The sequence below is a fragment of the Hemitrygon akajei genome, chromosome 7, assembly GCF_048418815.1.
Source record: "Hemitrygon akajei chromosome 7, sHemAka1.3, whole genome shotgun sequence".
Classification (NCBI taxonomy): Eukaryota; Metazoa; Chordata; class Chondrichthyes; order Myliobatiformes; family Dasyatidae; genus Hemitrygon; species Hemitrygon akajei.
The window spans coordinates 160,418,093-160,445,334 of NC_133130.1; the positions used below are offsets into that span (position 1 = coordinate 160,418,093).

Consider the following 27,242-nt stretch of genomic DNA (forward strand, 5'->3'; position numbering starts at 1 on the left):
AGGTCACTTGGCTCATCTCCTGTATCGTTAGTATCCATTCCCACAAAAGAAGTTAGCTCCCTCTGGAACAAAGTGAATTTAAAAAAAAACACGAATGAAATCACTTTCTTACCTCTTCGTAGGGGTGCAAATTTGCCCAAAGCAGGGAGCTGAGACTCCTTGCACTTCTCTGCAGCTTGTTTTTTCCTCCGCCGTCTCCTCTTCAACTGGTGCGCAGTCAGGGCCAAGGCCACTGTACCCAAAGCAGTTGCAAAAAGAACCTTCTTCAGCCCTGGAGATAACTTCAGTTGTGAGAAGATGGACTTCAGATGGCATCAAAAAGAAAAATTTTAAAACTCATCATTGCACATTATGCAGTAACAAAAGAAAAGTCAGAGAAATAATCATTTGACTCAACCTCGTTCCACCCTTCATTTCTTTTCATTGTCATACACTCCAGCTTTTCTCAATATGAATTACAAAAGTAACATATATAAAGCATTACCCCTCCACCCTGTTACAAGGCAGCCAATCTGCTGTTGCATATAGCCCAAGTAAGCAGTACATATTATTCTAAAGCAAGAGTTCCTGAGCATCCTGCTAGGATATCAGTGAATTATGCATCACATTTACTCAATCTTGGTGGAAGGCTGAGGATGAATTAGCATGAGTTTTGCGACTGGCAACCCATCTAACTTGAGAAACAGCACAAATGCCACAAAAACAGAGCAAGCACCACTTCTGATGAACTGCAATCTGCAAACATAACAGATATCAAGTGCTTTCTGACTCCCTACTAATTAAATAGGGAAGTGTACTAACTGGCAAGTTTCTTATCCAGTAAGGTCGCAGGTGTTACACCTCCGTCTGCACGGAGTGATTTCAATCCCGTTGGCAATGCATACATTCAATATCCTCGATGAATTTTAACTTCAGAGAGACATTGGTAAAGGTCAACCAGGTATACACAGCGACCCTCACCAGGTGAAAACTGGACCAGGCAAAACTGTAACAATCTTAAGAATTTTGCTGATTCTCACTAAATAAGCTTTGAATGATTTCTCAAGCAAAATAATCAGATTTTTACAAGTGTGAAACCTAGTATCCGAGTTTCTTCAGAAGAGACAAGGAGGGGAAAAGCCAGGGAACTCAAGGTTACATGATGCAGAATTTCAAGCTATTTTTGTGAAATATAATTACCACATTGTTTTAAATTACAGATGAATAATCCCTCTACTCCCAGTCCAATACTGAATCCCAAACTATAAGTGTTTTCAAATTATATTTAATTTAGTATCTGCCCAAAAAAAAAATCACAAAGTTTGTTTTGTCACGCAAGTTTATGTGGAGAAACATGCATTGGTATTACAGTATATACTTCGGCAAAACATTGTGAACTGAACACAAGTGAACTTTTTGCCCTAAAAGTCACCCTTTTGGTTCATTTGTTTCCGTGCTACATTTTTACACTCTCATCTTGAAAGCACAATTTCTCAGGAATGGAACAAATGCCTTGTGTAAATACAGTGTGTTAACAGGACACCTGATCTAGTTCTAGAGTTGACCATAAGCAGGGGGCAGTGTGTGGCAATAAGGAACAGGAATACGAGGGACTGCCCCACAAGATCATTTAAGAAAGGAAATCAGGAGGGCTAAAAGAAACCATGAGGTTGCTCTAGCAGACAAGGTGAAGGAAAGTCCATGAGGATAGCAAGAGACAAAAATCATTCCTCTTGAAGATCAGAGTGGTCACCTATGCATGGAGCCTAAAGAGCTGTGGAAGATCTTAAATGAATTTATTTTTTGCATCTGCATTTACTTAGGAGATGGACACAGAGTCCATAGAAATGAGGCAAAACAGCAGCAAGGTCATGGACAGCAAACAAATTACAGAGGAGAAGGTGTTTGTTGTCGAGGCAAATTAGGGCCTGATAGGGTGTTCCACATGAGGCTAGTGCAGAAGTTGCAAAGGGATGTTTAAAAGATACTCAGCAACAAGTGAGGTGCCGGAGGAATGGAGGATACCTAATGCTGTCCTGTTGTTAAGAACAGCTCTAAGAATAAGCTGGAAAATTGTAGGCCAGTGAGCCTCACTTCAGCAGTGGGCAAGTTATTGAAAGGTATTCTAAGGGACTGGATATATACAGTAAGTACTTGCATAGACAGGGACTGATTACAGACAGTCAACATGGGCTTTGTGCATGGTAGATTGTGCTTAACCAAGCTTATACAGTTTTTTTTTTTAGGAAGTTACCAGGAAAGTTGATGAAGACAAGGCAGTGGACGTTGTCTACATGGACTTCAGAAAGGCCATTGACAAGGTCTCGCATGGGAGGCTGGTTTAAAAGGTTCAGTTGTTTGGCATTCAGGATGAGGTAGTAAACTGGATTAGACATTGGCTTCACAGGAGAAGTCAGAGAGTGGTAGTGGATGATTGCCTCTCTTACTAGAGGCCTGTGACTAGTGGTGTGCCACAGGGTTCAGTGCTGGATCTGTTATTGTTTGTCACCTAGGTCACCAGCAAATTTGTGAATGACACCAAGAATGGGGCACAGTGGACAGCGAGGAAGACTATCAAAGCTTGCTGTAGGTGTCCACAGCATGAGTGATTCGTAAGTTCGTGGCCTAAGGTACAAGATGAGTTATACAGCTCTTTGAGTGATTATGCGGAAAGTTTGAAGTTAATAACTCCTCTCCTACTTTAGACCACAAATTTATCACCCCGATGAGTTATTAACCAATCAGTTATTAACTTCAAACTTTCTGCATAATCACTCAAGGAGTTGAACTGCATGTGCATGTAACAAGAGCTGTACAACTCATATCCTTCTATCTTAGGCCACAAACTTATCAATCACCCCAGCTGTGGACAATTTCTGGAGGTCCAAGATCCATATGCTCCACGACCGCTGGACTAAGTGTGTAAATGTAGGAGGGGACTTTGTTGAAAAATAAATGTACTAGGTTTTCTAAAATTGACTCCTTCTACCTTAGGCCACAAACTTGTCAATCACCCCTCGTATATACAATCTTGTAATTCTTCAGCATTTTAAGCCACTTTACATCTAACGTTCTTCAGAAATGCAGCTTTAGTAATTAATGACTGTTCAGTAAGCTTCTGCAAATGGCAATACGGTAATACTCATTTTCTTTACAAGCTCTTGTAATTTATAGTAATTTTTATGTCTCAGCACTGTACTGTACCCGCACAACAAATTTCACAACTTAAGAATAAGTGTTAATAAACCTGATTAGTGTAGAATGAAGAATGAATATTGCTCAACATACTAGGAGGAGTGACTTCAAGATTCTTTAATGTCATTTCCAGTACAAGTACAAAGGAGAACAAAACTATTGTAACTCTGGATCTGATGCAGCACCAAAAAACACAAACAAAAAGAACACAATAATTTTTTTTAAAAACACAACATATATAAATACATAAAATAATTTTTATACATAGATCGATTGTATGTCCATAAAGTGACACTAGGCACAGAAATGCCTCTGCATAAGGTGACTCTGACAGGAAATGATAAAGTAGTGGTGATGAGGTATGTGGAGGAGTGGATCAATGGGTGGAGGTGTTGATCAGTCTTATTGCCTGGGTAGAGTAACTGTTTTTGAGTCTGATGGTCCTGGCATGGATGTTACGTAGCCTCCTCTCTGATGGGAGTGGGACAAACAGTCCATAAGCAGGGTGGGTGGGATCCTTCCAGATGTTACTGGCCCTTTTGCGACACCTTTCTGCATATGATTCCTTGATGACGGGTAGGCTGGTGCCAGTGATGCATCGGGCAGTTTTGATTACCTGTTGTAGAGCCTTCCTGTCCGCTGCAGTGCAGTTTCTCTACCACACAATGATACAGCCTTATAACAATGCTCTCTACTGCGCATCCACAGGAGGACACGAGTTTAGATGTGCCTAGTCCAGCTCTCTTCAACCTCCTCAGAAAGCAGCTGTTGGATCTAGCTGCTTAATTGTAATTTTCTTTGCAGTTTAGCAATTGTCTGCTTGTATTTTATATAATTATATACAACTAACTGCCTAGTATGTTTCCTATTGGTCACAGTATGTATATATAGTTGTTCAGTCTATCTCCTTGTGGTTATATTAGTATAATTCTGAAAAGTTTGGAAGCTTCTCCTGGTGTTGCATTATTTGAATAATAGCATGCTCATTGGCTGACTCTTAACTACAACTTCAATGAAATTTATCTTATCTATTGGTATGAAAATAGCTGATCACAAGGCAAGGCCATCTTAGTCTCTTTGTTTCTTGGTCCCTCCCTTCACTATCACTTCTATCACTGTCCATTTCAATTTACCTTTGTTCTATCAATGCTTACTAAAACAACCATGAGATAACATGTTTTGTGCCTCTTTCTCGATTCTGAAAAAACCTTGGATTAAAAACATCAGAATCCAACAAGCTTTCCTGATTGTGCAGGATGTGTTCTGAGCCCATGAGAGGTTGTGTAAGATGTGCACTCCCAGGAGTTTGAAACTGCTCGGAGTTTCCACTGTTGTGCCACCAACGGAAAGCGGAGTACGAGTGGTTTGAGTTCTCCTGAAGTTGACATTGAGGAAGAGGCCTCGAGCTCTTTCACTTCCTCTCTGTAGACTGTCTCATTGTTGTCGGTGTTGAGCCAAACTACTGTCCTATCGGCAGCGAACTTGATAATGTGTTTGGCCATGTGAGCGGAGTGTTCAACAAAGGGCTCAGCACACAGCACTAGGGGGCACCTGTGTTGAGGCTGATAGAGAGGGAGGACCAGCTGCACAGCCTGGTTAGGAAGCCCCACATCCAGTTGCACAGTGGTGTACTTAGACCGAGGACTACGAATTTGTTCACCAAGGTCTGTGAAAAAATGGTGTTTTCGCCTAAATGAAATCCAGAAACTGCATTCTGACATAAGTGTCCTTGGTTTCTAGTTGTGTCAGGGCCAGGTGCATGACAAATGCTATGGAACTTCAAGAAGTGCCTTGTGATTATTTATGTCCAAGGGCAGTTAAGGATTCTGTTTAACATCTCTTGTAAAAGACCAGCAGCTTCGACAGTGCTGTATGCAGTAATTTGCAGCCGACAACAAAATCTATAATACAAGCAAATGCTCTTGGGTATATTTCAATATATACCTCCAGTGGGGTGTGTGGGGTATCCAGAGAAGGATAGCACCTTTGGTGAAGGGGCTTACTGTGTGTCCATTCGTTTGGCCCCTCCGGACACCCAGTTCTCACCTTTGGCTCAAGTAGCTGCTTACATGCAACAGCAACCACACACCGGTACACCGCTTTGTCAAGCAGGCTAAACCAGCTGAGGGTAGCCAGCAGCCTCATTCCCCAGTGAGATGGGGACAAGCCTGTCCTGGCATGCAAAGTCAACCAGGCAGATGAGATCTACAGAGAGATACAAAGGCAGTACTAAAAAGCTCCGTGGAGAGCAAAGGGCATGACAAGGCACATCATGGTCATCCACTGCCACCAAGGAAGACCCCAGTTTGTGATGCTTGTTCGTACCACTAGACCTGGACTTCTGAGGTCAAGAGAGTGGAACTGCCCCAGTGCAATGGCCTTTCCACCTTAAACACTCTCTCACACAGGTTTCTTGTCATTGTCGGACATGATAGACAACCAGCGCTCCAATCCCATACTGCATTACATGCATGAATCCTCTGAGGCACACATTTCAATCCATACCACTGTTTTATGTTCCATCTTCCTCTAATTTACTGTATTTACAAAAAGGTAAAGCTATACTCAAATTTCCACATGCAATAAACAGTCCAAAGTGGTTATATAGAGACTACTCAAGAATTTCCCACAGTCCATTTGACAGTTATCATTTTTTAACTACCCTGATGAATCTCTCAGCTGATGGGCAGCTAAAGATAAACAACAAATACTGATTTATTAACAGTGTCTAATAATGCACTGGGGAAAAGCTCTCCAGAAAAATAGCCAATTTGCAATGTGATCCTTTTTTGAAACAATTCTAAAATATGTGAGATTGAAAGAAATTCATTGAGAAAAAAATAAACAAGATATGAAGATTTCTATTATTACTTCTGATATTTAAAAGACAATGTACAAAACATTCAGTTTAAAAGTTTAAAGAGAAGAAATTACACATGCACAGTAATCAAGTAGGCAAGCCAAGTTGTTTTGATTAATTTGGTATTTTTGATTATATTTGAAACACTGAAATAGATTTGAAATGAGAGCACAAAGTAGCCAAAGAGACTCTGTACTATATAGATAGTAACTCTGCTAATTTGATAATAACTGTTAACATTCACATGAATCAGCAATTTAAGACTCACCAACCCATTGGAATTACAAGTCCCCATCATAAATTGGCACTGAAAACAAGGGAGAATTGTGTACAGAATGAAAAAAGAACTTCATTCCAAGATTGCGTCAGATGAGGCAGTGAGTTGTTGAACTAGAGTCTCACAAGTTCAAGTGTGGTTAAGTAATAAAGCCTTTTATACAAATGCCACTGCTTCTGGAATCTGGGTTTGAATCCAATTAGTGCTGGTAAGATGAAATCTGTTTTTCTGTATTTACTATGAGGGTCTTTTATGAGGTGATTTCAGACGGCCTAATCTCAATCAAGAATGATCACCTGTCATTATGGGAAAAACAAGTACCTGGGATGAAAGCACCCTTGTGGAACAGAGTTTGGGATCTTTACATAGTATAAAGTGCACTAAGGAAATCTTGCTGATAGAATGTAGGGTATGAAGATATAGAAAGCACTGTCAGAAATTGGAATTTGACCAAGTTCAATCTATCTCAAAAGGAAAAGTCTCCAAACTAATAGCACTAATTAGACAGCTTGTCAGAGAGCCAGCACAGGCACAACAGACTCCTTTTGGCTACCAGTACTAGAGATGGAAAGAATTCTGTATCCTACTACTACCACCGCCACATCTTTCTTTAATGCTGTGGTCAAGCAACCAGAGACCAACTATAAAAATATGCTGTAATATCTTTTTTTAAAACATAAAGAATGGACTAAAGTAAGGGAAAGGCTGCACATCTACTTTATTGTCATGACTGACTGGCACAAGATACTTACGGGGATTCAAGAAATTAACAAAATTGCAAAATCTGCACAATGACTGCACCAAACAAATAAGCTCCTGGAAGATTATTCTTCTCTGCAAAGTATACCAGACTCCTGGTTGATACTAGTAAGATAGTCTATTTAGATAATACTTTTCACAGTTCATTAGTGGGTGACAGAAATATGTTTTCAGGTTTTATTTATCTTCTGCTTGCAGCTTCTGGAGAGAGGAGAGAGAGCACCACAGTAGTAAACACTGTTCCTAGTAGCACTTGGCCACATAGATAAAGTAGTGAATCCACACAGAACCTCAGCCTAGGTGCTAGATAAGATACCTTATAAGCCTCCAACTAGTAGTTAACTCTATGTTAAGTTTAAATATATCCTTTTCAAAGTAAAGATTATGACATGTTCCCACTTACCAATTTCCAATACTAAAATCTGAAGAACCTCAAAGACAAGTGACAATAGTTAACTTCAGGTATTGCTGTCTAGATACAAGAGTATTATAAATATAACAGGTTTGTTTCAATTTGTCCTTTTATTTGTCAGTTAAATGCATAGCAAAATGCACATCAAAATTGACAAGCTTCGTTGCAAAACAATCCAAGATGACTAAGCTGACCACTGGAACCCAACACAATACTGCAAGGTATCACTGAAGCAAATAAGAAAGAGCCACTAAGGCTGATTAACTGTATGAAAGATAACTGCAGTGAAAGATTTCTCTCTTGGATATGATAAAGTGAACAGGACTAGAAGGAGCAAATGTAGAAGATTATCTTCAACAGTTAATTAATTTGCTATCAATGCAAAACTATGTAACAAACAGCCCAGAAAGAAGGGATGAATGTGTAATCAACATTAGCTGTACACATTTTCAACAGAATTAGCTGAAGCAATCTCAAGCATTTAACTAGATCCTAAATGGCACTATTTAACTAAAATAAAAAACACACAGGGTCATTAGTGTGTTAACTTTATAAACAAAGAGGAAATATGCTGAACTTGAGGTGTTTGGGGGATGTGATAAGTGGCACCATTGAGGTTAGATAATGAGAAATGGCTAATTCCAATAGGACATATAGTAGAATCTAATTACTATGTTACATGAAATGTTACAAAGTATTAGTTAATGTCAGTTTGAATTGCTATTTGTGACACATTTTACAATTTTTGATCCATTAAATTGCATCATTTAGCCTGTGCACCCACCCCCAGCTGAAATACATTCCTTAGAATTTTCACCAGAGACACTAGTCACTGAATGATCTGTTCCTGTTTTTAAACTCTTTCCAATCTCATTCTGTAATATATCCCTCCTTTCTTTCTCATATACTTACCTAATTAGCCTTATAATATTTACCTGAACTACTCTTCACAAAAAAGTTCTAGATATTCACTATCCTCCAGATAAAGGTTCCCCAATTTCTTTATTACATTTATTAGTTAGTGACTATGCTTTATTCCTGATGCTGGGTTGGGATACAATACTGAAATGGGTAGATCCAGGTTTGAACTGGTCTGTGATGATTTAACCCTTCTTGTGTCTCATACAGGTAGGACAGTGGACATGAAGCTACTGAAAATGGTCTGCAGTGAGTGAGGAGAACAATTTACCTGCACACTGATAAAATGAGGGTGGTAAGTTCAGAGTACCTGGCTGCAATGCCATATTTAGGAAACTTAATTAATAAAAATTGTGATTATAAATACAAACTTAAGTCAAAGATTAAACTTGGCGTACCTACTTCAAAGACAATATCCAATATATAATTCAAAGGTGGGAACAGGTGGCAGCACAAAATCAAGGTCCTTCATCTGCCTTCCCCCCCACCCCCACCAAAATGGAAGGCAAAAAATGGACTTGCTTATTTGGATGAAAACATACCTGTCCAAATGTGGAGTACAGGAAAACTGGAATCTCAGCCATAGTCATTGCCAGGGCTTGGATAATGGATGCCCCATCTGTTCTCCTCAACGACATTGCGCACAGAGGTTAATTGCTCCTGTATGTCTGCAAAGCAAGCATCTGGTTGCTGAGATTTTTGTCCAGTCAGTTACCAAGGGTCAGCAAACTGAGGCATTTGGGGTAGGGATGGGCCACTGTTAATAGCTTCTCATTGCGTCTCTAAATTCTGTACTACAAACCAAGAAGATGAAATGGGATAATGACAGAGCCACAGGCCCACTCTGCGGCTCCTTCCGATTTCAGTGGTTCAGAAACCTAATGACAGAGCTCCAGTCAGATCTGCCACTCTACCCAAATCACTTGCTATTTTGAAAATAAAACAAACATGATGAATTAAAAACACAAAAAAAACCTCAGTGTTTTTTTTTCTTCAGCTTACTGCCAAGGAAAATCCATGAGGTTTTTTATAAGGATTACAAGAGTGGGAGAGAGATGCCAACTTGCTCAGAACACTTCAATAGAATTAATCGCCTATCCTGTGTCTGAATCTGCATCAACCCTACAGCACACACACACACACCCCAACAATCTCAATACTCAATTCCACCTTATCAGACAAAGATAGGTGGCATTAAAGGAAGAGAATATTTTTGAAGATGAAAATGAGCCAATAGTCTAATAATGATTATGCATGCATTTGAAGTGCTTACACCCCAAAGAGGATCATTCAGCTCATCACATCGTTGTACCAGCAATCTAAATTTAATCTCTCTGCTCCAGAATCCTGACTCATTCCTGATACAAATACAATGCTCTTTTCCTTCTAAAGAGACAATGGTTTTGCTGCAATTATTCTCTATAGCCAAGCACTCCACAGCTTAACAACTCTCCTGAACACTCAGCTCACTTTTAAAGGTCCTGGAGGAACGTTGTTTCATTTTTACTGTGTACTGTACCAGCAGTTTATGGTTGAAATGACAATAAACTTGACTTGACAATGGTGATTTCGCTTTACTGATTCCAGAGATCTTCTTTTCCTCATTTATGCTACAAGCAAACCATAATTTTAATAATCTTGTAAATTACTCCTTTTCTTTGCTCTATATAAAACTGTTACCTCAGTACTTTACACCTAACATTAGACAAATGAATCTCTACTATTCACTCTCTGCAGCTTTGATGTAGGCTGCATTGTAGGATATACTATCCCCATATACACTTACATTCAAGATTAGATCTCATTTAATTTCAATATGATTAAAATTTTAGTTGCTTTCATTTATACATAGCTTGTACTTACAGCTAGAAATGATAAAGTCACTCATTATTGAAAGGTGTCGGATGTTGAATGAAAGCTTTATCAACAAGAATGTTTAACCCTGGATCAGTAGTATTCCAGTTAACAAGGATTGTATGTATCTGTAACCTCCAAGAGGACCACAACCTTGTTGTAGGGTTTGGAGGCTTGCGTACCTCAATGACCCAGAGAGCTAAGTCGGCTGGAGTCAGGGTTTTATGCTTTGGCTCTTGTTAGGATTACCCATGTCAAACAGGTCAAAGGGTAGAGGCTAGACTAACAGTGGTCCACCAGACCACCAGGTTCGGGGGTTCAGCTCAGCGCTAACAACCCTGACCGATCAACAAAAATTGTTCTGGAAACAGCAACGACGAATCCTTCTATATCTGTGTGCAACTCGAGTCCATGAACCACACCTGGGGCACAATAGAAAAGATGGCCAAGGACAGAGAGATAAGGAACTTCATTGCTGCCCTAAGTGCCAGCGGTGCGACAGCAATAAGTATCTGTAAACACCAACTAACAGATTACTTCGCAAAATAAATTGCAGCTCCTCTCACTCTCACAAGGTAATAAGGAAGCTTAAGTGAAAATGAAGAGCTTTAGTTTACTTAACAATTCACAGAGAGAGACAAGGATGAGGGATTTAATTAAGGGGAAAACTCAACCATTAGGAAAGCAAATGCAAGTGTTTATTACTCTATGCATTATCTACTGTGGCAAAGCTGAGCTAAATGAGTGTTGTAGATTTTGAAGTGGTTACACAGAAGACTGAGGGCAAAGAGCTACACAGCTCTCATGCAATGCCATTGAAGGATTTGGAAAAAATAAAGTATTTTTGAAAGATCAGGATTAAAAAGGTAGTCATGGACTAAATACAAAAAGACTTCATTAACTTTGATTAATTCCCACTGCATATGTAAGAACTGTTATTGCCTCATATAATCTTACCAATATTTCTAAGCCCAGTGATCTTACGCCTTGCCTGCCGGAGTCTTATATAGTGCCTATTAACAGAGATTTTAATATGTAGAATTATATTATTTTACAACACCTACTCCACCACTGAATCTACAATTTTTCAACTTTACACTCTTATCAGAGTTCACAAATGAACTGTTTTCCAAATTAAAGTGACATAAAAATGAACTTAGACTAACCCAGAAATGACTTAGTCTTTCAAGTTGTACAGTTCAAGTGCAAGAAAGGCAATTATCCAATTCATGTGTTGATAGAGCATCAACACAGTGTGCATCCCTTGCCCCTCTTCCTACATCCAAAGACAAGAACAAGCAATTCGTCATGGACTGAATACAGGACGAGTAAGGTGTGGAGCAAATCTTTAAAATACAGCTAATTAATTAGTAATAGATGCAAGCAGTACAAAATTGAAAACCAACACGCAGCTCTACCATATAGTGTAACATGAAGCAGTTTATTTAATCCAAGTCTACAGGGTATAACCAAGAAAGAGAGTTCCCAATATCAGTACCTCCAATTTTAAAGGAATTGTGACAAGATTCTTAATCTACAATTTTCCAATGCAGCATTAATGGCATATTTCTGAATTTTCCACTAAGGGAAAAAAATGCTTTATTTGTCATCTGAAAATGCTCAGTAGTCTGTCTTAAAGAGGCACAATTAATAAAGTGCCTCCTCTTTTGGAATCATCAGAAGAGAAGATCATTTGTTAATAGTCATGTGTCTGAATTGGTTAAAACTAGGTAACTAAAGTGAAGGTTTAGGGTTGGTTACTAACAAAATTTAAAGAAACAGGTTGCTGAAATAATGCAAAGAATCACCATAAGAAAGTGTCCTTATTATAAAGTACCTGAGGTAAAGCATGAGGCTCACTTCCCATGTTCACACCAGGCATCTTCAGCCTCAGAGTTGGAAAATTTACATCATGGTTTGATAGAGAATTAATAGTAGATCCTGTTTATAAAAATGCAAAAAGTTACCAAGGTGAAAAACTGTTACAATTTCTAGCTTTTATATTGATATCTAAGAAATGAATACAAGTAAGAGTGGGTTGATGCACGGAGTTGAGGAACTCTGGAAAATTGTTATATCTGTAGTGACAGTTGCCCTAAAAAGACAAAACTATAATCCTATCACATGCATCTTAAACAGAGTAAAAGGTAGTTTTAAATGCAACATGTAATCATGCAAGAAAGGGAAGTCCTACAAAAGGTAGTGGATTCGGCCCAGTACAAGGCCCTCCCATTGAGTACATCTACATGAAACACTGTTGTAGAAAAGCAGCATCTATCATCAAAGATCCCAGGTCATGGTTTTTTTTCTTGCTGCTGCCAGCAGGTAGAAGGTACAAGTGCCTCAGGACTCAAACCACCAGGTTCAAGAACAGTAACTACCCTTCAATCATCAGGCTCCTGAAAAAAAAGACAATAATTACACTCATCTATTGAGATGTTCCCACAACCAATGATCTCACTTTAAAGACTCTTTATCTTGTTATTTCATGGTCTCATTATTTATTGTTATTTTCTTTATAGTTGCATTTCAACATTTGTTGTCTTCTATGCTCTTGCTCTTTCATTGATCCTTTTCAGTTACTATTCTAAACGCAAAAATCTGCAGATGCTGGAAATCCAGCAACACACACAAAATACTAGAGGAACTCAGCAGGCCAGGCAGCATCTATGGAAAAGAGTACAGTTGACGTTTCGGGCCGAGACCCTTCTTCAGGATCTCCAGCATTTTGTGTGCATTGCACAGTTATTATTCTATACATTTGCTGAGTATGCCTGCAGGAAAAAAACTCAGGATTATATGTACTACTACTACGTCGACTCAGGCCTAGGGGGCCGGCGTCAGGCACAATCGTCAGGATTATATGTGGTGACATGTATGTACTCTGATAATAAATTTTACTTTGAACTTTTGATGGCAAGACAAAAGGAATAAATTCTAGGAGAAATGCTCAAATAATGTGTTATAAATGATGATTTAGGGAGGATATTCAAGAGCATTGAACGTCAATGGGAGAGATCCCTACTCGGTCTAACAGAAAATAAAAACAACATTAATTCTACCTCATGAGATTCAAAATTAACATGACAACATAAAAGAAAACAAATGTAAATATGAAAATCCAACAATAATTAAATAAAACAAACCAGCCCTAGTTATAAAATACTGTCGTCTAGTGTAGCTACACAGCTATAATTATAAAAGTAGCTCAAATAGCATGGTAAGCTGTGAGATGTAAATGTCAACTCCCTTCAATTCAATATCATTTGCCTTGCTGGGTGCACAGTGTCTGGCAGAGTACAAAGACCTGTGCTGATCAAAGTGTTCACCAATATCTTTAACCTCTCACATTGGCAGTCTGAGGTACCCACCTGCTTCAAGCAGGCTTCGGGTATACTGGTGCCTAAGAAATCGTGGTAACTGTGATGAAGTGCTTTGAGAGGTTGATCATGATACATATCAACTCCTACCTGAGAAGCAACTTTGATCCACTCAAATTTGCCTACCATCACAACAGGTCAAAAGCAGATGCCATTTCATTGGCTCTTCACTCAACCCTTCAATCAGGATGCTCTTCATTGATTACAGCTCAGCAGTCAATACTATAATCCCCTCAAAACTAATCAATAATCTTCAAGACTTAGACCTCAATACCTCCTTATGCAACTGCATCCTTGATTTCCTTACTTGCAGACCCCAGTCAGCTCGGATTGGGAACAACATCTCCTCCACAATCTCCATCAGTACAGATGTAGACAAGACTGTGTGCTTAGCCCTTTGCTCGACTCACTCTATATTTATAACGGTGAGTCTGAGCACAGCTCCAATGCCATATTTAAGTTTGCTGATGACACCACTATCATTGGCTGAATTATAAGTGATAACGAATTTTACATAGAAAAGAGACTGAAAATCTGGCTAAGTGGTGCCACAACAACAAAAAGACCAAGGACTGATTATTATAGGAGGGTTAAACCAGAGGTCCATGAGCCAGTCCTCATCAGAGGATCAGAGGTGGAGAGATTCCTTGGTGTTATCATTTCAGAGAACCTGTCCTGGACCCAGCACATAAGTACAATTTCAAAGAAAGCACGGCACAGCCTCCACTTTCTTAGAAGTTAGTGAAGATTTGGCATGTTACTTAAAACTTTGACAAACTTTTATAGATGTATGATGGAGAGTATATTGACTGATTGCATCAGGAAGAAGATACAGGAGCCTTAGCACCCACACTACCAGGTTCTGGAAGTTATCACCCCTCAACCATCAGGTTCTTGAACCAGACGGGATATCTTCACTCACTATATCACTGAACTGTTCCCACTACCTATGGACTCATTTTCAAGGACACTTCGTTGCAGGTTCACAATATTTGTTATTTATTTATTTATTATTTCTTCTGTATTTGCGCAGTTTATTGTCTTTTACACATTGGTTGTTAGTCCATCCTGTTGGGTACGATCTTTCATTGATTCTATTGTATTTCTTGTGACTACCCGCAAGAAAATCAATTCAGGGTTGTATATGGTGACATATGCGTACTTTGAACGAACTTTGATCTCACCTCAGATGTTTCCTTTCCAGTCTTCAAAGATACTGCAAGAAGGTGGTAAGGACACTTCGTTGGCCTCCCTCAGCTGCCATTCTGCTCCTGCACAAATTCTCTTTTACCCACTTCTTCAACTCTGCATCCAATCACCCATCAACAAAAAGCTCCACCTTGAACCTGTTGTCTATTTGACTGCAGCAAATCATCTTAGATATTTTCCACTTTATAAAGATGGTGCGTAAATACAAGATTATTTTATGCTGCAGGGAAATCTGGACAAACATTTGGTAAAGGGAGAGGAAACGTCCACATAAAAATCACCATATAGAGAAATAGAACAATTTCTGATGCTTTGTAGCTTTTCTTGTTTCCTTCCAGTGAGCTGCATCTGCCCTGCTAAAATTTGGAAATGGCACTGAAAGAACTTGCAAAAGGTCTACATAATTAAAAAGAATTGTCCATGAATTCCTAATATTTTGACTGTTGGAAGGATGGGGGAAGAAAGTAATTCTTTATATTAATCCATGGCAGTAGGGCATGGCATAGTCAGAATGGACAACTGCTTAGCTATCTTAACTGGGATTTGACAATAAAGAGGCAGCATGTGATGCTGGTGCCAGGAGATTTTCTTTCACACAACCCCTCCCAAAACACACACACACACACCTCTCTACACTTGATCCAAGAAACTGCAGAGAGCTGTGGACACAGCTTAGCACCCTCTGGTTCAAAAGCCTGATGGCTGGAGGGGTAATAACTGTTCCTGAACCTGGTGACTTGAGTCCTGAGGCTCTTGTACTTCTTTTCCAAGTAGAGTTTCCAAGATCTAAGTTTCTTTAAAAAAAATCTATAGATCTGTAAGTCTGAAAGTAGAGGAGTCAAGCAATTCAGTAAACATGATATGGGCATGAAGAGGCCCAACATCATCATTTTGTCAAAGCGAAGGACTATGAAGAACCAGACTACACTGCATTAAGTTACAAACATGAACAAACAATAGCTGCAAATGTGCTTCGTGCTGCAAAGGGACTCAAGGGATTTAGAGATTGTTATAAATAGCTCTAAAAACAAGTTTGATTAGTTCCCAGAGCCGTGTGATCTCCAAGTGCAGATCCAGTAACTGAACGTAATTCTGACTGATTTTTATACATGCAAACCATATTACTAAGATTTGTTGATGGTATGCAGCCTGTTATTGGGTGGCACAATAGCGTAGTGGTTAGCACAACGCTTTACAATACAAGTGACCTGGGTTTAATTCCTACCGCTGTCTGTAAGGAGTTTTCATGTTCTCCCCATGAACATGTACGCTTCCTCCAGGTGCTCTGGTTTCCGCCCACAGTCCAAAGATGTACAGGTTGGTAAGTTGATTGGTTGTTGTAAATTGTCCCGTGACCAGGCTAGGGCTAAATCAGCTAAAGGATGCCGCTTGAAGGGCCAGAAGGGCATATTTTGCACTGAATTGCAATCGAATCAAAAATCAATAATATGATTGCATTAACAATCTTGTAATCCATTTTGGTGGTGATTTTTATATGAACAAAATCTCCCTCCTTTTCCATGTTTATCCAAGTTTCCCTGGAGCATAAAATAACGCTTGTATTTGTGTAACATCTTTATAACATAGAAGATATCTCAGATGCTTTCCTGCAGTCAGATTAGGTACAAATAGACATAAGAGCATATGAAATAGGAGCAGGGGTAGGCCATTTGGCCCATCGAGCCTGCTCCACCATTCAATAAGATCATGGCTGATCTGACTATGGGCTCAGCTCCACCTACCTGCCTTTTCCCCATTACTCTTCATTCCCTTGCTATGCAAAAATCTATCTATGTCTTAAATATATTCAAGACTCATTAAAATATATTTAATGAGCTCACCTCTGCTGCTTCCCAGTGCACAGAACTTCAGATTCAGGTTCACTACTCTTTGGGAAAAGCAGTTTCTCCTCATCTCTATCTTAAATCTATTCCCCCAAATCTTTAGACTATGCTCCCTAGTTCTAGTCTCACCCACCAGTGGAAACTTATTTGTCTCTATCTTATCTATCCCTTTCATAATCTATCCCTGTCAATGTTTGGAAGAGTTTGATGAAAGGACTCCTCGTCAGGGGCCTCCAGTGCCACAGTGGCCAGGCTGTCAAGCTGATGTAAGTAGGCCTGTGTGTCCAGGTGGTCTTGGGACAGCTGGATGGCAGCTTCTGTTAATGGGTGACTGGATGATTCATTGAATTTAGTGTAGGAGCAGAATTAAATAGTGTAATATAAATGAAAGATTTTGTTTTTATAACAGTAACTAAACTTCAGAGTTACTAATTGATCGTAATCCCTTTGGGCAATCTAGAGCTCATGGAGAGCATTTTACTTACCAGTGTGCTGTAGCAGATTACATCTCAGGTAGAGTCGAAAATAACAAAACACCTGTACAAACAACCCAGCTCCTGCTGGGATTTTGACACTAACTGACATGAACAGCAATTTAAGTACAGGCAAAACACTGCAACCATGTGATGAACAGCATTCATGATGCTGAACCAAATGTGCTCCTCACTTCAAATATGCTTGCAATATCATTAATTATCTATTTTCTTTAATCTGTTATCTGAGGAAATATACTCAAAACAGCCAGAAACTAGGAACTTCCAAGTGACCAATTAAATTACATGATAACTACAAAAAGAACATGTCACACAAAAGGGATGCATTTTAGGGAAAACTAAATAGGGACACAAAGGAAAAAGGAATGGGGGAATAATTACTGCTCATTCTGACTTTAAACAGACTACTGTCGTCATTTGGTGACATAAAAATAGAAAATTCTTTAAAACATTTGAAAGATCAGACAGCATCTGAGGAAAGAAGAACAGAGTTAATGTTCCAGGTTGAAGATTCTTCATCAGGATTGCGGAAACCAAGAAAACAGGTTAGTTTTAAGTTGTGGAATGGGTGGGGCTGTGAGGAATGGATGGCTAAAGGGAATATTTATTATAAGCTGAGGCCAAGGTTGCCAAGGTGATCCTAATGTTTAGGCGTTCATCTGCTTGACAGATTTATCGAATAATTGGAATGGTACTCTTACAGAAGCCTGAAACCAAAATGAGAATGCTGAAATCCAGTAGTTTTTGCAGAAGGAGAAAAACTAAGCAAAAAATAAAACAAAACAGAAACTTAAACCACTCAAGTGCACAAGACTAAACAGGCAGACAGAAATCCTGTTGTAAAACTGGAGCAGTTTCCTCAGGGCTGACATTCCTAGAAGTGCCTGTTCGTTATGTAAAGTGCATTTGAACGCCAAAGGTCATGAAAAGTTACCTTATACGTGCATTTTTTGTTTCTCAAAGAGTAACTGCATAGCAACTGAAAAACTCACACAGTGGCAGATACAACCACCTTTCTAACAAGGGGTGCTAAAGTTGACCATGTTTCATATTTGAGCTGCAAGTAAAATCAACAAACTTGGTACAGCAAAGGAGTTAAGCCTGTCTTGCATATGATAAAATTATTTGTACACATTAAGAACCACACCTCTCATTATAACGAGGAAGAAGAGTCCTTTTAAAATTGGTCCAATTATCTTTTAGGTGTTTTAAGTACAATTTCAGTACTATAAAATCTTGTTTACCAAGTATTTTGGCATCCAAAATTCTTATTCTAGGAATATTAAGCAACTTCATTTCTTTTTCAAAAACATACATTTGAATCTGGTTTCCAGTGCTCAAACTCTCACATAGTTTCACTTTCATCATATACGCAACAGAAGTAAGCATGCCAGAAAACAGACATAAATGATCTATATATGAAGTCTATTAAGCCTGAATCACCTCAGCCTTTGGCCAACTCATGAAAGTTCTGTTGAATCTAAAGAAATTCCATTAGACACAGAGGGATCTGAGAATACAGATACACAATTCCCTAAAAGTGGCGTCACAGGTAGATAGGGTAATAAAGAGAGCTTTTGGCACATTGGCCTTTATAAATCAAAGTACTGAGTATAAGAGTTGAATGTTATGGTGAGGTTGTATAAGACATTGGTGAGGCCAAATTTGGAGTATTGTATGCAGTTTTGGTCACCTAATTACAGGAAGGATATTAATAAGGTTGAAAGAGTGCAGAGGTTTACAAGGATGTTCCCGGGTCCTTGAGAAACTGAGTTACAGAGAAAGGTTTGAATAGGTTAGGACTTTATTATACTTGATGAACAAGTATAAGAGAAATACTGCTTAAATTCAGAGTTGGGAATGATGGCAATGCCATAAAGTCACTGACTGTCCACCTGGGTGGCTGAGGTAGTGATAGTTTGCCTTTCTGATGGTTCAATGTACACACTATTTCATGCACAAAATCATTAAAATTAGCAACACACACAGAATGCTGGAGGAACTCAGCAGGTCAGGCAGCATCTGTGGAAAAGATGTGAACAGTCGATGTTTCAGGCCAAGACCCTTCTTATATAAAACTACCTTCAGGATATATGTATAAGCTGCATATATAATGTAAATAGATTTTGTGTTTAGACTTGGGTCCCATCCCCAAGGCATTTCATTAAATACAGGCAAATATTCCAAACTGCAAAATACTTCTGGCCCTAAGCATTTCGGATAAGGGGTGCTTAACCTGTAATGCCATTTACTATAGCTTCAAATAACAGAACTTCACTGTTATCAAGAAGGGCAAAGTGATGACATGTAGGTCAGCAATTTACTTCAAGGTTAATTCACACAATATTAATATGTAAGGTCCATGAATATTTTTGTGCATTACTCATGCAAACAGTATAATCATGCAAGTGGCATTCCCTATTTCCCGTAGATGTTAGATGGTCGATGGTACACTGTCCCTGACATATTTTCCAGGTGCTACAAGGCAAGTATGTGGTAGATCACTAACTTGCAACGTCACTGAGAGGTTATGACTTCAAATCTATGGTGACCACTTTATTAAAGACATTACATAATACCAAACACACTAGTGAGGTGAGACAAGAAGACATCAGAATGTCTCAATCACACAAAAAAAATTGGACTGCCTTTTTTATCTCCATTTGGAACTTGCATAACTGACAGTGGTACTAAGAAGAAGCTACTGGCATGATGAAGGAAGCCCTGAACATTGTCAGGGATGGAAGACCTTCACTGCTGCCTTAAACACCAGCGACATAATGGGCAGTAAGTAAGTTGAGGCAGGATCTAAGCTCCAAACATCAATTTGCAACTCTTCCTTTCACAGATGCAACTTGACTTGAGTTCTTCCAGCATTGTTTGTTCCAGATTCTCACATCTGTAGACTCTATCGGATTCAGTCAAAAAATTGATTATTACCTCTCTACTACTGATAAATTAGCTGCCAAATCTTCTATATTACAAAAATGGCTGTACGTGAAACTGACTTCATTGACTGCAAGATGCTCTTGGATAACTCAAGATCATGAAGGGCTCCTTTTTAATTGCAACTTCCCCACTGAATTTAAATCAGGATTGAATAAGAGTCTTGGCCCAAAACATCAACTGCCCCTTTCTCTCCATAGATGCTATTTGACCTACTGAGGTCCTCCAGCATTTTGTATGTGCTGCTGAAGATTTTTAGCATCTGCAGAATCTCATTTCTAATTATCTGTCAATCTTGTTCTCAACCATAATAACTGCATTTGATCCCACCACCTCTTCTGGCAGCACATTCCCCCTCAAATCCCCTTTAAAAGTTCTCCTGCTTACTTCAAACCTATGCCCACTTGTTTTGATATCCCTCCTGAGGGAAAAAGGTGAGCACAAAAATTCTAGTTTTGATTAATTACCTTTATTTGTCATATGTATACAGAAGTGTACCGTGAAATGCGTAGCTTCCCTCAGATCAAATCAGCGAGGTTTGTGCCGGGGGCAGCCTAGAATTGTCGTCAACATGGCATGCCCATGACGCTAACCCTAATCTTTTTGATTCTGGGAGGAAGCTCATTCTGTCACAAGGAGAACTTACAGACAGCAGTGAGAATTGAACCCCATTCGGTGATTGCGGATGCTGTTTGGCAATCGCGCTACATTACAGTGCCACCACGCTATCAGTCATCTTTGAAGCATCAGCAAGTCTAAGCTGATGCCACAGAGGTAATCTGATAGAGTACAGACTGTAGGAGATTCCAACATAATACTTTGAAAAGGAGAATTATTTCCAATATCCTGGACAATATTCCTCTCTTAAACAACACACCAAATAAAAATCAGTTAATATCACATTGCTGTATCTGAGAGTTTGCTTCTGAGGTAGTTGCTTGTGATCGACGACAGCTTCCTTCCACTTCTTGTGGATTCTGAGGCAGATGATGAGGTCACTATACGAAATGCAGACTTCCCCACAAATTTTGTGTGTGGGTAATTTGTGAGATTGTGTAACTCCTTCCATTGCTTAGTGCAGTGAAGTCCTGCATTTCAGAGGAGGAACCCAGGGTACTCAATGCCACCTGAATATTCCCTCCCTACTGTGAACAGACAAGGGTCAGAAATCCCAAGGATTAAGCAGTAATGCTATATTTCATAGAGACCGAATCTCAGGATAACCTCTACCTATGACATCTTGGAAATGGACTCCACTACATGCAAGCAGGCTGTACCTTTTCTTATGCTTCAACAGTGACGATGGTTCAAGAAATGTGCTTTGTTGGCCACAAGATCACAAAAAAACCACTTCAGATGTACGTCTATTTTTAAAAGTTAAACCTTAGGACAAGACGGTATAGATTTACCAAAAATCAGAAACTACAGTTATCCGAAGAGACCTGAGATATTAAAGTTCAAAGTAAAATTTATTACCAAAGCACATATATGTCACCACACACAACCCTAAGACTCATTATCCTGTGGGCATACTCAGCAACTCTATAGAACAATAACAGTAAACAGGATCAATGAAAGAGCAAGAGCATAGAAAACAACAAACTGAGCAAATGCAAATATAAATAAACTGCAATAAATAACGAGAGCATGAAATAACAAGATAAAGACTCCTTTAAGTGAGATTATTGGTTGTGGGAACATCTCAAAAGATGAGTGTAATAATCCACCACTCATTATTAATAATGGTGTGGCATCCATCTTGGGTTGGGGACTGGCCCCTCCAGTGTTTGCTCAGTGAAAGACAAGCTGGATTGGGTTCGTTTGCAGCTGCACTAGCGCGTGACAATCTTGTGGGTTTGTTCTTGCCAACAACATATCTTGTACCATCAATTTACAGGACACAATGTTCAGGGAATTGGGCTGAACTATGTTTACTGTCATATTATATGTGTCTTGTGCTGTGTATGACTGTCGGTACTGTATTTTACACCTTGGCATCGGAGGAACGCTGTTTCGTTTCGCTGTATTGATGGGTATTCATGCATGGTAGAATAACAATTAAACTTGAAACACATTTCAGAAGATGTGCAGCTCAGGTGGTTGATGGTTGGGTTAAGTTGTTCCCAAATCTTGGCAATTTACTTGCAAACGTTTGGTCACCATGAGAGAAGACATTGTAGGTGCGCTGTTGATTATGCCATGTCCTCTGAACACTCGGCCTTTATAGACTTCTCATTCAGCTGATTGGACATCATTTCGAAAACTCATTTGTGATGTGGGGAGGAAATCTCATCGCTGATTGGCTGCGTGGCGAACTGCAAAATATATAAAGGTCAAGCATCCAGAGGACACAGCACAATCAACAGCACACTGATGATGTCTCCTTGCATAGTGACGAAATGTATGAAACATAATATCCGAGCTGAGAATAATCATAATAACAAAAAGGCATACAAAATAGGAAAGTGTTCCATTCACTGATGCTAGTAGTCCTAAGACAGGGTTGATAATGTGGATCAGTTTATGTTCTATCAAATGTAGCTGATATCTAAGAAATGCAATCCTGTTCCATAATGAGTCAAATTGATCTAAATTTATAAAAACTTTTTTTTTTAACTAAACCGAAATAGGTAATTCAGATTTACTGGCCCATACCCTGGTTTATGTTTAAAGTGAACAACGTCCCAGCACATTTCACTAAAACAAATTGCGTTAATTTTACCTTCACTAACTTCTCCATTAACAATGTGTTTCATGTTCTCAGAACCAAAATATGAATGTTAATGGATTTTTTTTAAATGAGAAGACAGGAAACTGCAGATACTGCAAGCCTGCAATAAAATCCAAGTATGCGAGAAATACTCAGAAGGTCAGGCGGCATCTATGGAGAAAGAGTCATTGAAAAGTTCTGATCTACTGAACATCTCTAATATTTACTGTTTTTATTTCTGCATTTTAAATGGTTGATCTCAACAATGGCAGAAGTAAAGATACAATGGACGACGGGCAAAGTGTGGGACAGGGCAGCAGAACACTTAAGGCATACCAAGCAATAGACAGCACAATAAGAGACCCATCCTCCGCATAACTCCCTTCCAAGCTACCAATCAACGTCCAAGAACAAATCATTATTTTACCACGACCACCTTCCACCCTAATTGAACATAAACCTCATATCAAAGTCCATCACAATATCAAGATTTAATTGTTTATTCATGTCTCATCTGTTAATATTTAAATAGTCGAGCTGTGCTCCAACCTCATTTCTGTGTCTGTGGAACAGCAGAATCTATCCCAAATAGGGAAAATTATAACATAATTTTAAATGGTGATTAATTTTATTGACATTATAAATTATTTCCACTGCTAATCTACTAACAACATCTATTGTTTCTCACTCACCTACCCTGAATGCTCCCCTCTTTTCGTGGCCGTAGAGGACAATTTCTAGATCGAACCACCTCGCCGGAAGTCCCCGAGACTGACAGCCCGACTCTCCAATGCACTGGCCGAAAGGCTATACGACGCAGGGAATTGAACCAATAAAAATGTTGCAGAGGCGGAAACTACCTTTCAGCGCTATCGGACCCAATTCGTTGAGCGTCACTACTTTTAAGGCGGGTCACGGGTGGCCATTGGTGAGAATGAAATTGATTGGCAGGTGATGAAAAAAATCTTTCGGAAGACATTGAGAGGTGGAGGTGGCACTTGCGAAATTTTTGAGAAATATTTCAAAGATTCAAAATCCTAAAGAATTTGCAATGTAATCTTTACATTTAAACATCAAAGAATATATAAATGTGAACCAAATAATATATTTATAAAGAAGGAAGAACAGGGAGAACAAGGTATAGGATAAGGCACGCTGAATAAATTGTCCTAAGGCCCTGAGTGTATAGTATTCAAAACAAAACTTGACACTGCAGGGTGTGTATACTGTAGTTATGCATTTGCTAAAACACCTTGGAAGCGGCGTCAATGGCCTTTGAGGAACATCCGTGCAACTGGATTCCGGGAAGCAATACTGATAGACGCAATGAAATACAGTAGATAGATAGATAGATACTTTATTCATCCCCATGGGGAAATTCAACATTTTTTCCAATGTCCCATACACTTGTTGTAGCAAAACTAATTACATACAATACTTAACTCAGTAAAAATATGATATTCATATAAATCACTCTCTCAAAAAGCATTAATAATAGCTTTTAAAAAGTTCTTAAGTAGTTTACTTAAATACATTAAATACCATCAACCCCGGCACTTTAACATATCTTACTCCTGGCGGTTGAATTGTAAAGCCGAATGGCATTGGGGAGTATTGACCTCTTCATCCTGTCTGAGGAGCATTGCATCGATAGCAACCTGTCGCTGAAACTGCTTCTCTGTCTCTGGATGGTGCTATGTAGAGGATGTTCAGGGTTTTCCATAATTGACCGTAGCCTACTCAGCGCCCTTCGCTCAGCTACCGATGTTATACTCTCCAGTACTTTGCCCACGACAGAGCCCGCCTTCCTTACCAGCTTATTAAGACGTGAGGCGTCCCTCTTCTTAATGCTGCCTCCCCAACACGCCACCACAAAGAAGAGGGCGCTCTCCACAACTGACCTATAGAACATCTTCAGCATCTCACTACAGACATTGAATGACGCCAACCTTCTAAGGAAGTACAGTCGACTCTGTGCCTTCCTGCACAAGGCATCTGTGTTGGCAGTCCAGTCTAGCTTCTCGAAACTAGTATGTACCCGAACTGATCGAAACTTGTTGATCTTCCTGTGCAAGGTGCTGTCCGAAAGCAAATGCTGCTGACGGTGCCTTTCAAGAGACTGGAGGATGCACTAATGTTTGATGCAGCCACAGCAAAATTCTTATGAGAAGCACTACAATATAAAGTTCTGCTGCTGAGGTGCATATATTGAATTGCTTAGTACAATGGATAAAGATAGTGACATGCCCAGATATATTACTGCATATTTTATAAACAAAGTATTGTCTGGGGAAAAAGTTGGCACTGAAAACCAGTATAGCGAAAGTTGAGTCCGCTGTGTTGTCAAGGAGCGTTGCTCTCAGCTAGGCCTTTCAGTATCATCTGTCCTTGGAACATTTTACCCAGAGAGCATTTTGACCACAAGTCATTCAAGGAGTGATCTACTCAAAATGTTGTCAGAGCCTTGAAGGACAAGAAGATGGTGGATGCTGTTGTGCAGTTCCCTGAGCAGACTGTTCCATCATGTCGGTCCATGGCCTCCTCTTGTGCTACAATGAGGCCACCCTCAGGGCGGAGGAGCAACACCTTATAGACCGTCTGGGTAGCTCCAACCTGATGGCATGAATATAGATTTCTCAAACCTCCAGTAATGCACCTCCCCCCCCCCACTTCGCCATTCCCCATTCCCATTTCCCTCTCTCACCCTACCTCCTTACCTGCCCATTACCTTACTCTAGTGCTCGTCCCTCTTCTCTTTCTTCCATGGCCTTCTGCCCTCTCCTATTAGATTCCTGCTTCTCCAGCCCTGTATCTCTTCCACCAATCGATTTCTCCCTCCGGTAAACAAATTACTCCCCCCCCCCCACCCCCGCCACCACCACCACCAATTCCCCACTCTGACGTTTTACCTCTGCATCTACCTATCACTTCCCTCTGGGTCCCCTCCTCCTTTCCTTTCTCCTGTGGTCCACGCTCTATCAGATTCCTTCTTCTCCAGCCCATGACCTTCACCACCCACTTGACTTCACCTATCACCCTCCAGCGAGCCTCCTTCCCCTCCCCTCACCTTTTTATTCTGGCATCTTCCCATTTCCTTCTCTGTCCTGAGGAAGGGTCTTGGCCCAAAGCATCAACTACTTATTCATTTCCATAGATGCTGCCTGACCTGCTGAGCTCCTCCAGCATTTTGTTTGTGTTGCTTTGGATTTCCAGCATCTGCAGACACCCCTCATGTCTATAAACCTTTTATTTGAATACCTCTTCACCAGAACTTTCAAACAAGCAAATAATGAGAAGGGCCCTCTCAATCTACGATGGCTTTCTCCGACTTTGGTTTTCCTTACCACTTCATTTCGATGTCAGTTTTGATATGCAGTGTTGTGTTTCAGTTCTATGAATTAAGCTATGATGTATTGTTACGTACCCCGTAACTGGGTCACTTACCAGCAAAGATAGAGAGATCCTTGAAGTCTGATGGTACCATTTTTAACAGTATTTATTGATAAAAATACACAAAAATAATATCAATGCAAACATACAGATAATATACGTCGTCAATACTAAATCTAAAAGCGCGGGTATAATAATAATCAATAAGAAATAGCTCTATCGTTGTCTAGGGGATAATGTATTGTCTGATGGAAATATAAAAGTCACTCCAGTTCATTCAGGCTGTAGCTTTTGGTTGGAGAGAGAGAGACGGATTTTTAGAACTTGCTAGTTTTTCCTTTTTATGATGTCGATCCTTCGAAATGTTGTTGGGGCTGGTTTCTCCTTTTAGCTAAAGCCGTTCTTCCGTGGTGAGGCACACCAATTCCGAGGCAAATGGAAAAGGACGCACGTGGGCTCTCCACCAGCTGTCGCTATTACGCTGTCACGGGATTTCTAGCGTTTCTCCTGGTGCGACTCAAGGGGTTGTTCCCCAGACCCTCTTTTATCCTTACTCAAGGGGTCTCAGATGTCAATCAGGTTGGGATGATGCAATCCCTCAACCAGCCCACGATTGGTCATTCCCTGAGGGCTTCGATGAATAGCACAGTACTCAATACACAATTCTGTCTCCAAGAGACAATGGCCGTTTCCCGTGGCTTTCTATCGCTGAGGGGCCAGGACAATCCAAACCCCTTGTGGATTCTGCGTGTCTCTCTCTCATTTCCTGGGTCTCCTGACCTGAATTAATAGCGATCTTGCGATTCTCAAAAAGGAGGGAGCTACTTTGTACCCTTCGGCCCCTCAGAGTTGGGGCACAGGCGTAACACCCCCTTTCTTCAATGAGTTTTTACCATCAGTAAAAACGAAGTAATACAGAGTCTTACTGGATTTTAGAATCTAACACAATACAAAAGTTTTTTTTTCTATAGAGTAATACAGTTATACATTCAATTCAGCATCTAAACAGTTACCG

At 39.8% G+C, this 27,242-nt stretch overlaps 1 protein-coding gene across 4 annotated transcripts in view; it reads right to left on the reverse strand.

The window, feature by feature from the left end:
- miga2 (mitoguardin 2) overlaps positions 1–23,553 on the reverse strand; it is a 54,908-nt gene extending 31,355 nt beyond the window's left edge. The window contains exons 1-5 of one of the 4 annotated variants that reach the window (XM_073052343.1): positions 23,530–23,553; positions 12,092–12,195; positions 8,943–9,068; positions 6,303–6,341; positions 113–302 (exon numbers count right to left, since the gene is read on the reverse strand). In XM_073052343.1, coding sequence (XP_072908444.1) covers positions 113–302; positions 6,303–6,341; positions 8,943–9,038 — 325 coding nt within the window. In that variant the 5' untranslated portion in view covers positions 9,039–9,068; positions 12,092–12,195; positions 23,530–23,553. The remainder of the gene's footprint in view (positions 1–112; positions 303–6,302; positions 6,342–8,942; positions 9,069–12,091; positions 12,196–23,529) is intronic. The other 3 variants (XM_073052344.1, XM_073052346.1, XM_073052345.1) reach the window with 3 other exon arrangements.
- Positions 23,554–27,242: the final 3,689 nt, after the last annotated feature.